Source organism: Eptatretus burgeri, chromosome 1, assembly GCF_056783735.1.
Source record: "Eptatretus burgeri isolate ZD-2024b chromosome 1, Ebu_testis_v1, whole genome shotgun sequence".
In the NCBI taxonomy this organism is placed as follows: domain Eukaryota; kingdom Metazoa; phylum Chordata; class Myxini; order Myxiniformes; family Myxinidae; genus Eptatretus; species Eptatretus burgeri.
The window spans coordinates 146,332,186-146,348,405 of NC_140961.1; the positions used below are offsets into that span (position 1 = coordinate 146,332,186).

The following is a 16,220-nucleotide window of genomic DNA, read 5'->3' on the forward strand; positions in this document are numbered from 1 at the left end:
AGTCAACAGGTTGTTGGGGGGTAGGGGATGGAGGTGTGGAGTGAGTGGAGAAAGAGTGGTTTGTGTGCACACTATGATAACAGGATAGGGTAGTAGGTAGTACGAGCAGCAGTTGAGAAACGAGGTTTGAGGTCGTTTGAATGGGGGATCATTGAGTGGGGGAGAGGAGGCTAGATGGTGGAAATTGTACAGAGAGGGAGGTTGGAATTGTTGTTTGTGCATGAGAACAAATGGAAAGGAGACAGAGCGAGAAGGTTGGGAGGAGGATACAAGCTATTGCATGTGGGTGGGAATCGAAGGAGTAATGGCATGGGAATAAGAGTGTCATATGAGATGAGCAAGCATGTGGTCAGAGTGGAAAGATGAGAGGGCAGATAGTATGGCTTGATTGGTGGTACAGAGGCAAATGGTTTGTGTTAATTCGGTTTTATTGGTGAGAAAGGGGAAGGACTGGGGCCAAGAAACAGAAATTCAGGGATGCACTGGAGAGGATGAAGGGAATGGTTTATCTGGATGTGATGATGTGCATTGCAGGGGAATTTAACGAGCATATGGGAGTGGTGGAGCCAGGTGAAGAGTAATGTGTTGGTAAATTTGGTTGGGGAACGAGAAATAGGGAGGATCAAGTTCTGGTGAAACTGATGGTGAAGAATGGGATGGCCATAGCTGGTTCATTCTTTCAAAAGTGGGAAAGCCACAAGATTACTTATAGGAGTGGATATCATAGTGGTGGGGGTGCTGGAGGGGGTTTGAAAGCTTGGAGTGTGGAGGGAAGGAGTGGGTATTGTAATGTTGGATTTGGAGTGGAGGTCGAGGACTTTGGGTTTGGCAGAGGAGCTTGTGACTTGGGGTTTGGGAGGAGGGCTTAAAGATCTGAGGTTGAGGATTTGGGGCTGAGACGAGAGGAGGGGAAAGATGAGGACTCGAATCACATTTTACTTGATGCAGAAATTCCATGGGTCCCTGCCATTGTGCTGTCAAACTCCCTCAATCTTCTTCTTCTTCTTCTTTCGGCTGCTCCCGTTAGGGGTCGCCACAGCGGATCATCCGTATGATCCGCATAGTGATTTGGCACATGTTTTACGCCGGATGCCCTTCCTGATGCAACCCTGGTCGCCTCTTATGACACAGGGATATGGTACACCTATTTTAACCGGGGTATACACCGGCCCAGTATACTGGTACTCATTTCGCCGACCTCGGAAGGATGACAGGCTGAGTCAACCCCCTGGTGTATTAATTCAGTGGCCCAACGGGGCTTGAACTCAGGACCTCTTGGATCCCAAGCCGCTGCCCTAACCACTGTGCCAACACCAGGCATGTTAAACTCCCTCAATATGCCCCAATTTATTGAAAACGGTTCCCTTATAACACCCCAAACTCCAGGGAAGTGCATGAATGGAAATTGCATGTTAGCATAAATTGAAACACCCATTTTGAAGACAATTAACAGCCATATTTAGCATGGTGTCATTCTCGGTAAACCCTCTGTCAGCTTGCTGGGGTCTCAGCTCAAGAACTGGATTTGGTGGTGGTAAGGAAGCGACAGTTGTGGAGGGTTGAGGATTGAAATGCAGTGGTGGGAGAGCATGTAACTATTCAGCACATGCTAGTGGTGTTTGTGGTGGAGATGGAGAAAAGGAGGATTGTTAAGAGCAGGGGTCTGAAGATTATTTGGTGGGGGAAGTGTTGGGGAAACTTTGTCGTTGAGTACAAGGAGAGGTTGAGGGCTATCTATCAGAAACTTAACAAAGAAGCAGTATGTTTGGAGGAGGAATGGAAGAATTATGGAAAGATGTTTAGGGGAATTACAGAAGTTTTGTGTGGAAGGACGTCAGGAAAGGGTGTATCGTCGAGGGATAGAAACTAGGTATGGAGGACAGTGGTGGTAGCGAAAGCAGTTGGGGAAAGAATGAGGTTTGAAAGAGGATGGAGAATATCAAGGAGAGTGGGAGGCAGCCAGATGTGGGGTGCTGCAGCTGTATGGGCAGAAGAAGAAAACAGCAAGGATAAGGTCAGGAATAATATGGAAGAGGAGGTGTACAACAAGTTGTAAGAGGATGGGGCGATGATGAAGATATATAAATTGGCTCCTGACAGGAATGCAGTGATTAAGGATGGTGGTGGGAAGCCAGTGACAGAGAAAGAGGCAGTACTGAAGGTTTGGGAAGGGTATTTCAAAGTGCTGTTGAACCAGGAAGTAAGCAACTTGGAGTTGGGGCATCTGTGTTTTGTATAAGGGAAAGTGGAGTTGTTGGAGCCCTGGAGATCACAGAGGAAGTGGCGACGGCGTTGAAGAGGTTGAAGAAGTGAAGAGTGCCAGACATTGAGGAGGTTTGTACAGAGATGATAATTGCAGCTGAATAAGTCAGATGCAGTTGGAATGAAGAGGCTGTTGAATGTGTGTATGAGAGAGGGTTAAATTTTGGAGGCATGGAGACCAGGGTTAATAGTGTCGATATGGAAGGGGGAAGGGCAATGTTCAAGATCCGGGGAAGCACAGTGGTATGATGCTTCTACGTCATGTAATGAAGGTGCTGGAGAGGATTCTGGATGGGAGGATAAGGAAGATGGTGGAGATGCAGATCGGAGAAGAGCAGCAGGGGTTTAGACAAGATAGTTTGGTGACAGATGGGATGTTCGGTCTGAGACTGCTGTTGGTGAAGAGGTTGGAGATGCAAGGTGACATGGCATTGGGATTTGTGGACCTGGAGAAGGCCTGCAACACTGTCCCAAGAGAGATGGCGATGGTGACACTGAGATGGATGGGAATGCTGGAAGCATAACTAAGGTTGGTGGAAGGGATATACAAGATAAGGAAGGTAAGAGTTTGGGTTGGTCCTGAAATGTTTGAAGTGGTCAGCATGAACATTGGTTTGAGTCAGCGAAGTGCTCTCAGCCCACACATGTTTAGCATGGTGATGAAGCTGGTAAAGAGGAAGGTGAGCTTGAGGGGCAGTGTGGGGAGAATTCTGTATGCAGACGATCTGGATGTTGTGGTGGAGAGTGGATGGGAGATGCAGGAAATACTGGGTGAGTGGAAGGAGGTATTTCAAAATCATGGGCTGAAGATGAGTATCGAGAAGGCTGAGATGATGTGGGTTGTTGCAGCAGAGACAATATATGAATGTCAGGTTAGAGGGGAAGGAGATCATGCAGGGAAATTTGTTTGAGTATCTGGGAGGAATAGTGAATGGGGATGGTAAGACCGAGGCAGAGGTGCGGAGGAGGATTCAGTTGGGTGCAAATGGGTAGAGGAGGGTGGAGGGAGGAATGACAGACAGAAAGATATCAAGAAAATTTAAAGGCAACGTTTTGATGTCGTGTGTAATGCCGGCCTACCGTTATGGCCTGGAGATGGTGACATTGACAGAGAAACAACAACAGAGGCTGCAGGTTTGTGAAAACAACTGGGTCAGGAGAATTGTGGGTGTTAAGAGGGTGGATAAAAGGAGGATGGATGAACTGAGAGAGGAGATTGATGTGCAGAGGAGTCTGTCGGGGAGATTGGTGAAATGCCGACGGAGGTGAGCTTGACACTTGGTGCGGATGGGGGAAGAGAGAATGGCAATGAGAACAGACAGGTTGAGTAGAGGGAGAAATGGAAGTGGAAAAGAGGTAGACTGCATTTGAGATGGGAGGAATGTGTGAGGAACAATATTCGTAAGGTAGGGTTGGTTGGAGAGTGGAGAGAGTTGGATGAGGACAGAAGGAGGTGGAAGGGTATCGTGGTCAAGGCAGAGCAGAAGCTTGGTGCCATCAGACTTCACCCCTTATCAAAAGGAGGGAAAAGATATATAATGTATGGTATAAGATTGGGGCGGTTGGGATAATGTACTTTTTTTAAAAGAATAAGGAGCTTCCAACGAAAAGTAAACTAGATTATCAATCCATTGCTGAGTTAGCAGCAAATCGATGTTAAGATTCAATTCGCTGAAGTTAACTTTCAATTCAGGTTATTAAAAGGTGCTCCCATGGGAAAAATCAAATGGGTTAATGTCAATCATTGCTTCAAGTTGTCTATGTTTGAAATGTTGCTTTATTATTTAATGCATGACAAATTGTTCAGTGTTATGGAGGAAAAAAACTTGACTCACCAAGGAGTTTTATAATGTCTAAATCTTGTACCTTAGGTAGCACTTTGCGAAAGGCAATGCAGACACCTTTTGGAATGGCCACTTCTAAGAAGTTTGCTTCTCCGTTGAGTCCAAAATCATCATCGACAACCAAGGTACCAACGTAAAGCCACTGGAACATCAGCACAAGCTGGGCAATGGCCATGTCATGATGAGTGTCACTTGGGACAGTTCGTGAAAAAGTTGGAAAATGCATCTTGTTGCTGAGACATTGGCAACCTGATGAATAGCTCACCTGCACAACGCACATGTGAAGATTGTACAAATACTGTGTGTTCAAACAACACCTCAAACATCAGCTTCACTATTTTTCTCACTGAGATTAGCATCATTATTCAAGTTTCAGTCGATTATAACTGCCATGTAAATTGTCCTTGAATGCGGACTGAAAGTAATCTATCTCTCTGTGCGTATCTGTCCATATATGTGTGTGTCTCTATCTATCTCCGTGTTTGGCTTTCTATCTGTTTGTCTATCTATCTATCCACCTATCTATGTCTGTCTATCTTATCTATATGTGCGTTTTTTGTCTGTCTATCTGTGTGTCTGCCTATTTGTGTGTCTGTCTATCTATGTGTATGTGTATGTTTGTCTATCTTATCTGTCTATGAATCAGTGTGCCTGTCTATCTGTCTATCTATATGTCTGTTTTTCGATCTATCTATTTATCTATCTATTGATTTTGTGTCTATATATCTATAAGTGTGTGTCTATTTGTCTGTCTGTCTTTCTGTCCATCAGTTGTAAGAATGCTCTTGTGTAATGCCTATGTCATGCAATTTTGTAATTTCTGTCTGTCTATCTATCCGATGTAAGAAAGTGTGATCGACGGAAGAATGCGCTTTTGTTTTTGTGAAGGGGAGGGAGAGGGAGCAGAAGGGGTTGGGGTTCGGAAGGGGTTGGGAGAGAGCAAAGATGGGTCAGGGTTGGGTTGAGGGAAGGAGGTTGAAACGTTGGGAGAGAGGAGGTTTAGGGGTTTTGGTGGAGAAGTTGAAGGGTTGTGGTGGGGTGGGGGTGTTGGAGGGGTTTGAAGGCTTGGAGTGTGTAGGGAAGGAGGGGGTATTGTCGTGATGGATTTGGAGGGGAGGTCGAGGACTTTGGGTTCGGCAGAGGAGCTTGTGACTTGGGGTTTGGGAGGAGGGCTTAAAGATCTGAGGTTGAGGATTTGGGGCTGAGATGAGGGGAGGGGGTTATATGAGGTCTTTGAATCACATTTTACTTGATGCAGAATTTCCATGGGTCCCTGCCATTAAGCTGTCAAAGGATATTCCTGTCAAACTCCCTAAATATTCCCCACTTTATTGAAAACGAATTCCCTTATAACAGCCCAAACTCGAGGGGAGTGCATGAATGTAAATTGCATGTTTGTGTTAATTGAAACATCCCTTTTGAAGATAATTAACAGCCATATTTAGCAAGGCGTCATCCTCGGTCAACCCTCTGTCAGCTTGCTGGGGTCTCAACTCACCATTCTGTTCAGCCCATTCAAACATGCTTTGATTTGGAGACACAATCTACTGTCATGGACTAATTAAAGTAGATAATTGGTTCACGAGTCAGTAAGTGACCACTATATTTGTTATGGGTGTGTGTGAGTGTCTGTCTGTCCGTCTATCCCGAGCTCCATGGGTTTTGATCCGATCCTGATAAAATTTGGGTGGGAGGTTCATATCATGATCTAGTTGTGTTTTCCTGAGAATGGGCGTGGTGCGCCCATTATGGGCGGAGCCACGCCCAAAATACGTGTTTTTAGGGGGTTGCCGGTTTCAAGTTACATCTTCTCCGAGGGGGTTTGTCGAATCCGGCAGGGGTTTCGGAATTTGGTTAGCCCAATGGCACCTGCATAGCCCCACGGAGCTCGATTTTCCATTTTCGTCCAAAGGTCAAGGTCACAAAGTCTCGAACTTAGAAAATGTCAAAAAAATCATTAAATTGGGCATCGAGCTTCTAGGGTTTTCAACTGTTTCGAATGAAAGTTGGTATGCAAGTAGTGCTCTTCGAGTACTACAACTTTAATCATTTACGTTTTTCCCGATTCCTGCCAGTTTGCCAGTGGCGTCCCCTCGAAGGTCAAAAAATAAAAAAGGTGAACCGTCTACATTGCTCGTGAACCATCGCCATCTCCAGACTTGTCAAAATATTATATCGGATTTGAGAATCGGATCTCGTTGACTCAATAAATGTCCAAATGTGAAGAAAAATCTGAAATAAAAAAAAAAAATTGCGATTTTTATAACTAAGTGTATTTATTTAAAAATAGTATTACTTATTTTTTCTACTGTTTAGACGATTATATTTAGTGACGAAAAGATGCTGGAATATTCAGAAAGTGTAACTTTATTGAGTGCAATGGGTGGGATATTTACTGTGTAATGGGTGGGATGTGCAATATTGAGTGCAATTCGTGTGATGGGATTTTTTTTACAAAAACAGTTCAGCAAAAGCCTACACCTGCTTTTTCAATCCATGACATTACAGTCCACAGGGGTCCTTTAGTTCTGCAATTATGTACGGTTCGCTTTTTCACAATTTTGTGTGATCTGCTTTCATTACAAAATATTATTATCTCTATTATAATACCAAGCTTGCACACTAAAAACTCGGCTCGCGGTCACACGATCCCTATGAAATTGCTGTGGCACTTAGCGGACATGCCGACAATGTTTGGGAAGTCTTGGCATTCCATAGTACCACTTGCATTTTGCACAATGCGTATTTTTGTCATTCCCCGTGTACCGTCTGTCGTCAACTACCAGCTATGTTGTACTGCTATCCCATGCATGTGCACAGGTATCGCTAGTATATATATATATATATATATATATATATATATATATATATATATATATATATATATATATATATATATATATATATGTAAAAATACCCTGCGCAGACAGTAACCATCTCCGATTTTGAAAATTCCTCAAAGAAAAAGTTATGACGTCAAAATATCTCCGTTAATGGCAATCGCCTAAAAAATTATCTCCGAAACTAGGCAAGCTTTTTGAATTCTGTTTTGCGGAAATCGAAAAGGGCAGTAGCAGAGATGAATTAACGCACATATGATACATCACTATGACGTCATATCAATTTTTATGACGCCATTCCTATTTTTTGACATTTTTTGTTTCACAACCCAGAGTTTTCATCGGATCTTCGTGAAACTTGCCATGTATATGCAGAAAGCCCACGCGCAGGCAGTAACCATCTCCCATTTTGAAATTCTTCCGAGAAAAAATGTTGACGTCTTAATATCGCCGCTAATGGAAATCGCCTTTACCATTATCTCTGAAACTAGGCAAGCTGTTTGAATTTTGTTTGTGGGAATCAAGTCGAGCATTAGCACAGATAATTTATCGCAAACCTGATACATCACAATGTCGTCGTATTCGTTTTTAGGACGTCATAATTCAGAGGACGAGGATTTTAGCTCATTTGAGCTTGTTTCTCTCTGAGGAGCGATTTTCAGGTTGGGCAGACAGACAGACATCAAACACAGACAGTATTAGTCTGCCATATAATACATATAATGGAATGATTTGCAAAAAACAGGTAAAGCTGTTCACTGTTAACATGTTTAATGTTGCTTAATGTTCTTATTGTTCGATTTGATGCTTTTGCTGTTATAGTATTATTCTCCTGTCATGTGACGTCTCATGGGTCACCAAATAGGCCCAGGCGGGAAAGTATCAGCTCTTTCAGGTTTTTGGTCGAAAACTGTCGTGGGCCAAAAATAAAGATTCATCAAGACTTTTCAGTAAAAAGACAGCGAGTCATGAAGATGGTATTGAACAGCAGTCATCCAAATATGATATCCTCTGATTGAGTGAGAATAGTTTTGTTCAAAAGTGTGACATCGCTACCATAGTTCATACTGGGAAATTTTCCCCATCAGTTTGTATCTGTAATTGTTTTTTCCTTTGAGCTTTACAGGATAGCTCAGAGGTAGCACATTTCCCTTTGAGAAATCCATTTGGGGTTTGATTATCGAACCTACAAAACCCAAAATAAACTCCACAGAGATTATCAACCTCAGAATCGATGTCGCGACAAGACATACACACCTGAGGTATGAAGTAAATTCCTAAAAAACGAGCCAACACAACTGATTGAATGGAAGCTGTGGCTCCTACAACAGCTTGATAAAAGCAGGGTCCATCCCCACCAACATCTTCCTCCAAATAGCTCAAAGCTGCCTGCACTGTCTTTGGCACTCCAAAGCAAGAGTCATGAATGACGTAGCCAAGAGTAACGTTGAGGATCAGAGCAGTGTTCAAGTTTATCTCATTCACAGCAAACACCATTGCCATGCTGGACCGGAAAGCTTTGACATTTAAACTAGAATGGGAAGGAAAGAAAATCTCAAAATAGGACACACAAGCAAATCAAGACACAAAGAGAATCTTAAAAATTCAGTCAGCTTGATAGTCTTTACATCAGCTACAAAAAATATCTGCACACTGGAGAGAAGTACCCACAAGTCTATAAAATCTTTACATTTGTGAAAGAAACTGGCAGGGAGATTTAGAGTACCAGGGGCTTGACATCACTTGATGCATCATGTGCTATTTCGGGGTGTGGGGTAAATAGTTTCATAACTTGGAAGATGCTTTTCAATCTAAAAAATAAGGATGCAGACCAATCATCCTTTTTGTGTTTCTTTTTCCATGTTAGTCCCATTGACCCTCAAATGTCTATTTTAATTGCAAACCCTTCCCTGAGCCTTGCTGGTTGTGAAAGGAAAATGGCAAAAAATGTAATTATAATGTTGCTTTTCCTCCACACTCTCAATACTTCTTGTCATGAGCTCACACTTGAGTGTGTGTATGTGTGTTTGTGTTTGTGTGTGTGTGTGTGTGTGTGTGTGTGTGTGTGTGTGTTTGTGTGTGTGTGTGTGTGTGTGTGTGTGTGTGTGTGTGTGTGTGTGTGTGTGTGTGTGTGTGTGTGTGTGTGTGTGTGTGTGTGTGTGTAAGCTTGGTCATTAAGCATCACATCATTCTCTTTGCTAACCCCACATCCTCCCCTCACCTTTCTCTCTTTTTTTTTCCTTCTCCCCCCACTTCCTCAGTCTCTCTTTCTCTCTTTCCCCTCCTCCCTCCCCCATCCTGATAAAATGCAACACTTTCCTCCCTCAACTCCCTCCCTCTCACGCCCTCCTGCAGTGTTTAGCAACATTTGGTGAGGAGTTTCTCCCCCCACGTCCCCCCCCAACCCCCTTCGTTGCTCTTCCCCCTTTCCTCACTGCCCATTTTTCACCCACTCCTAGCTTCCACTTCCTCCTCTCTTCCCTCATGCACCCTCTCTCTCTCTCTCTCTCTCTCTCTCTCTCTCTCTCTCTCTCTCTCTCTCTCTCTCTCTCTCTCTCTCTCTCTCTCTCTCTCCCTCTCTCTCTGTCTCTCTGTCTCTCTCCCCCTACACCCCCTCCATAAAAATGACGTATTGTATTTGCTAATATTAAATATTCAAGCAAGCCATTTGGCAAACACTCCACAAGATGATTGGTAATGGAACACACCCCTTCTCCACATGTCGATCTTCTTAGTTGACCATATTTTAATATTTTTGAGTTTTAAATAAAGAACAGCCTTTTCACTTTATTTCTTTCCTATATGCAGCAGTTTCATCAAGTCGTCTTTACTTTCTGCCAACAGAATGCTCTCATCAGCCTACCTTCAGTTGTTGATACATCATACTCCAATCCCGACTCTGGCCTCTATGTCATCCAAGTTATATTTTTCGTCCAAATTATTCTCACCATAAATTATTCAGTCAATTCCATCCAATGATGATGGCATAATGATACTATTTACACGGAGATTGGCAGGATGGCCTTGAGCGATGCATCTTCTCCTCTCATCTGTCTAGCCTGGTTTCAAATCGGGATCCACCTGTCATCCCCGTGTCATCCCATCATCCCAGTGTTTCACAGACAGGGTGTTTCATCAATGTGTGCCATTTCTCAGTTGGATGTTAAGCTGCCCTCCCATCTGCCAGCATTAGTTGGTGGACTTTAATGATCCCACAGTGACCTTCACAAAGAGTACGTGAGCTATCGGTGGCACCCTCAACAAATTACAGATTCCTGCCTTAACCTTAGTCGAACGTCAGGCTTGGCCAGCCAGTTCGTAAAAGACTTGGGCAAAGCATCCCCTAGCCAACCCCCAACAACGTGGGAATAAGTGTGGCTGTTAAATAATAAGGGTATTAACAAAGAGTCGTCCGCATGGTGTGCACACACACACGTCATCCCCATTACCCCCCACTCCCTCAACTCCCCAGGTCCACCCATCAGTTGGATAGTTCGCCTTTCACCCAAAATTTCTATGCTGCAGCTGCCAAACTTTAGAAACCACACTTTAGTACCCTTTTAGAATTACCTTTTAGCACCCATTATAACCCTTTTTAACTTTAGAATTTGCCCTTGAGAAACCTTTAGAATAATGTTTGGAACCCCTTGGAATGTACCATTTAGAATTTACCCTTTATAATTGATTCTATATAATTTACCCTTTATAACCCTTTAAAATCTATCATTTAGAATTTACCCTTTAGAAGCCTTTAGAATAACGTTGAGAACCCTTTAGAATTATCAATTAATCTCCCATTTAGAATTTACTCTTTAGAATTGACCCTTCAAAGTTACCCTTTAGAACCCTTTATAACTTCAGAATTTACCCTTTAGAAACCTTCAGAATAAAGTCTAGAACCCAATAGAATGTACCATTTAGAATTTATCCTTTATAACCCTTTAAAATATTTAATTTAGAATTTACCCTTTAGAAACCTTTCGAATAACGTTGAGAACCCTTTAGAATTATCAATGAATCTACCATTTTGAATTTACTCTTTAGAATTGACCCTTTAGCATTAGGCATTGTAACCCTTTATAACTTTAGAATTTTCCATTTAGAAACCTTTAGAATTACCTTTTAGAACCATTTATAATTATCAATGAATCTCCCATTTAGAATTTACTCTTTAGAATTGACCCTTTAGCATTAGGCATTGTAATCCTTTATAACTTTAGAATTTACCATTTAGAAACCTTTAGAATTACCCTTTAGAACCATTTAGTAGTTTAGAATTTGCACTTTAGAACCCCTTTACATTTACCCTTTAGAACTTTCTCCCAAGCAGTGCTTTTACTGCGTAGGTTACACTGTTCCATTTAGTTCCCACTATTTTATCTTGAAATTGTGAGTGAACATGTGACTGTGATGTGTTTCTGTGAAGTCAGTGATAGAATGATAGGAGAGCAGAGAGCGTTAAATATTGGGCTGTTTTGACGTGGGAATTCCCGTTTGCTTTTATGAGCGGGAGGAGGGTGAGAGTAAAGATAAGACAACTTTGGGAGGGGAAGGTTGAGGCCTTGGGGGTGGAGGCATGGTTGAGGATTTTGGTGGGGTGGGGTGGGGGGTAGATTGAAGGCTTGAGTGTGTGGAGGGGATTGATTCCTTAGGTTTGGGAGGGGGAGGCTGAGTTGTTTTTGTTGAGGATTTGTCAGAATTGCATGTTTAAGTTTACTCGTAGTAAATGTGTGTGTGTGTGTGTGTGTGTGTGTGTGTGTGTGTGTGTGTGTGTGTGTGTGTGTGTGTGTGTGTGTGTGTGTGTGATTTAAGGGGATGACGCAATCACCCTAATCTCCCATTCTTCCAGCTCGGTGCACCTTTATCATAAAACTCCAAATTTTATCACAAGGTGCACATTTACCACATGGTGAACGAAAATATTCACAAAAATCACAAAATATATCTGATGGCTAGTGACAGGTGATAGACAAGAATGGCACAAATTTGAGGAAGCTCAACAATAAATGAGGAAGGTCACTTTGAAAGGATCTGTCGGTTCTGTCCCCACTCCACACTTAAAATCCATTGTGCATCTCGTCCTCTGTGAGGAGAGTTTGCTTTGGATAAGGGAGCATCATTTTTCTCATGATTGGGAAAGCAGTTTTAGGCCCAGAGAGGAGCTTGAGCTTTTACATGTTTATCACATGTTTATCACATCACATCAATGGAAGGGAAATGAAGAGACATTAGGTTACTTTTACATGAATTACAAAAATAACCTATGAGAGAACATATCGACATGCCTTGTGGGGTTTAAACCTGGCATCACAGAATTGTGGACAGGAAAGCGGAAGCCGATGAAGGGATGATGCTCAAAACTTCAGCCTCTCTTTGCTTCCTACATTAGTTATCATACATCAATCAGCATCCTGTTTGTTTCATGTGTTGTTCACTCTTTTCTGTACCTGAAGTCACACGATTGCCATTTGTAAACTGAACCTGCAACAGTGTTGGTATGTGTTTCGTGGGTCCTTCACAACAAATCTCACAATGTTAGTGAGATTGGGGATGCCAATCATACAAAAGGTTATGGGCAGAGGCAAAAAAACAAAAATTGGTCACATTGTAATGAAATGGTCCTTCCAACTCTTCATATAAAAAACAAACTTTCACATCATTGTTTGCTTATTTTGCAGTCTCTCCTGGGATATTTTGAGTATTGTTTTTGAAAGTTATCTTCCATTTTTAATTTTTTTGTTATTTTGTACTCATCGCAATTATTTCCATTTTACTTATGTTGATTCGAACTTTTCCCCATCATACACCAATTAATTAAGAACTAAAGCGGCACTCAATGGAGCGCATACCTCTGCCAGGCTGAACAGTTTACATTTTGTATCCCACTGATAGGTCGGATCTGAGTCTGGAACTAAACCAAAATCAAATTGGCTTGTTCTTGTTGCCTAGCCAACTCATCCACCAAGTTTTGTCATAATCCGTCCACAATCTTTTGAAATATCAAGATATCGTGCTATGTATCGATTTGGACCTATATCTCGATTGTGAAGAGTAATTTTTAAAAATGAAAAAAATTATCGTATTTTCGTATTCGAATCTGCATCTGGATCAGCAACAAAATCGAATGAATCCGTCTTCGATTCACACCCAACATGTTCACCAAATTTCGTCCAAAATCCGTTCATAACTTTTTGAGATATCCTGCTCACAGATAGACAAACGGACAAACAGACAGACACAGGTGAAAACATAACCTCCGCCCACCTTTGTCGACGGAGGTAATAATCACTATTTAGATTTTAGATCCTAATATGATCAAACACATGTAGATATTGCAGATGCACAGGGAGATCCATTGACCTCCACACATGTATCGGAATATCACTTCCAAATGTTTGTCATATAAATCATTGCAGAACTTAAAAATAAATGTTTTTTTGTTTGTTTGTTTATTTGTTTGTTTTTTGTACGGAAAATATGGTCAACCATATTTGTGGGAGTGGAGTGCTCACATTACTGCGGAATTATTTCAATAATTATTTCATTATTTCATCAATCATATGACCTGTTATTAACATTAAATTTAATATTAATCGTTTTTGTAATCTCAATTTGGATCTTCATCCAAATTTAATGTAATCTTAATTTGGTTTTATATTCAGTTCTGGATTCTGGGACACCCTCGCACAAAGGAAAATGTCAACCAATCCATTTAATTGCATTGCGTTTGATATTTAACCAAAATCATTCCAACCCACCATTGTAATTGATAATTATTTTCCAAATCATTAAAACATGTGTCTGAATGTATCTGATATGATGACGATTATGAAATACATTTATGTTCCCTGATTGTGTATTTAATACATTGAATATTGGCCTGTTTGACCATTGATACTCACTTTCACATCCACAAACTTAGTCCCACCACCACCACCACCAGTGCCCTTGAGCGAATTTTTTTGTCGAAAAAATCCAATTACCAGAAAGCTCCATTGAAGTACAAACGACTTCAAACTTATTTTTAAAATACAACCTTAAGAAAGAAATACAAAATTAGAACAGCACTGAGAAGAGCGCAAAACTCCACCAGGCTGGACAGTTTACATTTTGTATCCCACTGATAGGATGGATCTGAATCCGGACTAGAACCAAAATCGTATCGGCTTGTTCCTGTTACTGAACCAACTCATCCACCTATTTTGTTATAACCCGTCCATAACTCTTTAAAATATCATAACATGTATCGTTTTTGACTCTTTCTCTCAATGTTGAAGAATCACTTGGTAAATTAAAATTCTCGCATCTGGATCTTCACCAAAATCTAATAATTTTTTCATTGTCACACACCCAGAATGTCCACCAAGTTTCATCCATATCCATCAATAACTTTTCGAGATATCCTGCTCACAGACAAGGAACAAACATACAGGGGTGAAAACATAACCACTGTCTACCTTCCTAGGTAATGAAGATTCCGCAATGTGGTCAAGCAAAAGTAAAAAGTTGGCACCATGTGAAAGTTTGGGAGAGATAACTAGTTACCTCTACCGAACCCATTAACCATTTCACATGAGCAGTTTAGTTAAGAATCTTTTGTAAAATAGAGGATGTGATTTACAAAGATCGACATCACGGTGACCTCATGAATGCTCATTTCATCGAGCTAGTCTGGGTCAATTTTGGAGAAAATGTGAATAATAACCAAGAATTTCAACAACTTTTTAATCCAAATCTAAAATTGGTGGGACTAACTTCGTGGATGTGAAAGTGACTATCAATGGTCAAACAGGCCAATATTCAATGTATTAAATACACAATCAGAGAACATAAATGTATCTCATAATCGTTTTATCCTTGAGTAATGTGCAAGGATCAGCACCAAGAGTAACATTTGATTTAGTCGCACAAAATAAATATAAGAATTAAACTTACTTGGTGCAGCTGGTAGATGGTGGCCGTTCTCTGAAAGATGGCTTTTGATTAGCCAAGCCATAGTGCAAAGGAAACACGCCACCTATCACGACATCGCCCGGTGCTGCCAACCCGCGCAGTTCTCGATGTGCCCTTAGATCACACCTAGTGCTTTGCACGCAGGGTATTTGCAGCACCGAGAGCAGCACAAAGTACACATATAGTTTAAAGGTGGTTTCACGCCCAGTTACAGACACGTGTTCATTCGAAGGCATCTTTCCACCACCGACACAAAATCCAATCAGTCTTCCTTTTATGATCTGTCATATGCAGGTTCCTTTGGTTCAATCCAAATCGATTATTGATAATTATCGGGAAATGTCACAGAATTCCACAGAGAAAGCCAATTGGCTGGAAATTACTTCAAGCAAAGGGACTGCTGTTTTCAAAGAAAACACATCCACTCCTTGTTTTCAGAAGAGTAATTATTAATTATCTAATTTAGTGAAAAAAGTCGTCAATTAAAGAATCAACTTGGAAAATTTTTTGGAAAACCATTCTTTTAATGCCATGAGGCACATATGCTGCCAAGGCAGTTTCATTTGGCAAGGGAGTGCAATCCTGGACAGGACAATGTTTTCTCTGATTCATGACACTCAAAAAGCTTAATTACCCCATGTAGGCTGGTACCCGTTTTGCCAAACCTCAGAAGGATTACATGCTAAATCAACCCAACTGGTGTCATTTCAACAGCACAGCAGGGGCTTTAACTCAAGACCCCAATATCTTTACCTTTACCGTTAAGCCAACACCAGGGTGAAAAATAACAATACCATAGATTAACTAGTAGGGCACTAGGTAGAGCACGTACCTCCAACACGCAATGCCTGATCCACGAGAACATATCGGGCCCATTGCATTTTTGAAATATCATGCTGTATATCGTTTTGGCCCTCTCTCTCAATGGTGAAGAACCACTCAAAAAATTATCAGATCCGGATCCGGATTCAGATCTTCACCAGTATTGAACAAATTCTTCCTTTTCATGCACCCAACATGTCCACCAAGTTTCAACTGAAGCAGTCCACAACTTTTTGAAATACTGTACTCTAAATCATTTTAGGTGGTTGGCTGCCTGGGTGCCTGTCAGCCATCTTTGATTGCAAAGTGAAAACAACGGATGTGCATATGTATAACATCATCTCTTGTCTTTGTGCAAAGTATGAATAAAATCGGTCCATACATGTCTGAGATATGTTTGCGAAAACACACACAGACTCACAAATCGAGACCAAATCCATAAGCCCACATTTCAGATGAAGTCCAACGGGAGATAAAAAAGAGAGTTATGTCTTTTGAA

General features: G+C 41.4%; 1 protein-coding gene across 1 annotated transcript; it reads right to left on the minus strand.

Moving 5' to 3' along the window:
* Positions 1 to 1,264: 1,264 nt before the first annotated feature.
* Positions 1,265 to 15,058, minus strand: LOC147035704 (extracellular calcium-sensing receptor-like). Its single transcript, XM_085847015.1, has 3 exons — positions 14,882 to 15,058; positions 8,204 to 8,477; positions 1,265 to 4,371 (listed from the first exon to the last, which is right to left on the minus strand). Exons 2-3 carry the CDS (start codon positions 8,447 to 8,449, stop codon positions 4,072 to 4,074), a joined length of 546 nt encoding a protein of 181 aa, XP_085703141.1. The 5' UTR covers positions 8,450 to 8,477; positions 14,882 to 15,058; the 3' UTR covers positions 1,265 to 4,071.
* Between the last annotated feature and the right edge of the window lie 1,162 nt (positions 15,059 to 16,220).

Bases quoted from the DNA above. Each gene is read 5' to 3' on its own strand.
- LOC147035704 (XM_085847015.1), bottom strand. From the start codon at position 8,449: ATGGCAATGGTGTTTGCTGTGAATGAGATAAACTTGAACACTGCTCTG. The intron at 4,372-8,203 runs GTGTGTATGTCT...TGCGTTGTGCAG, and splicing joins GAATTTACTTCATACCTCAG to GTGAGCTATTCATCAGGTTG.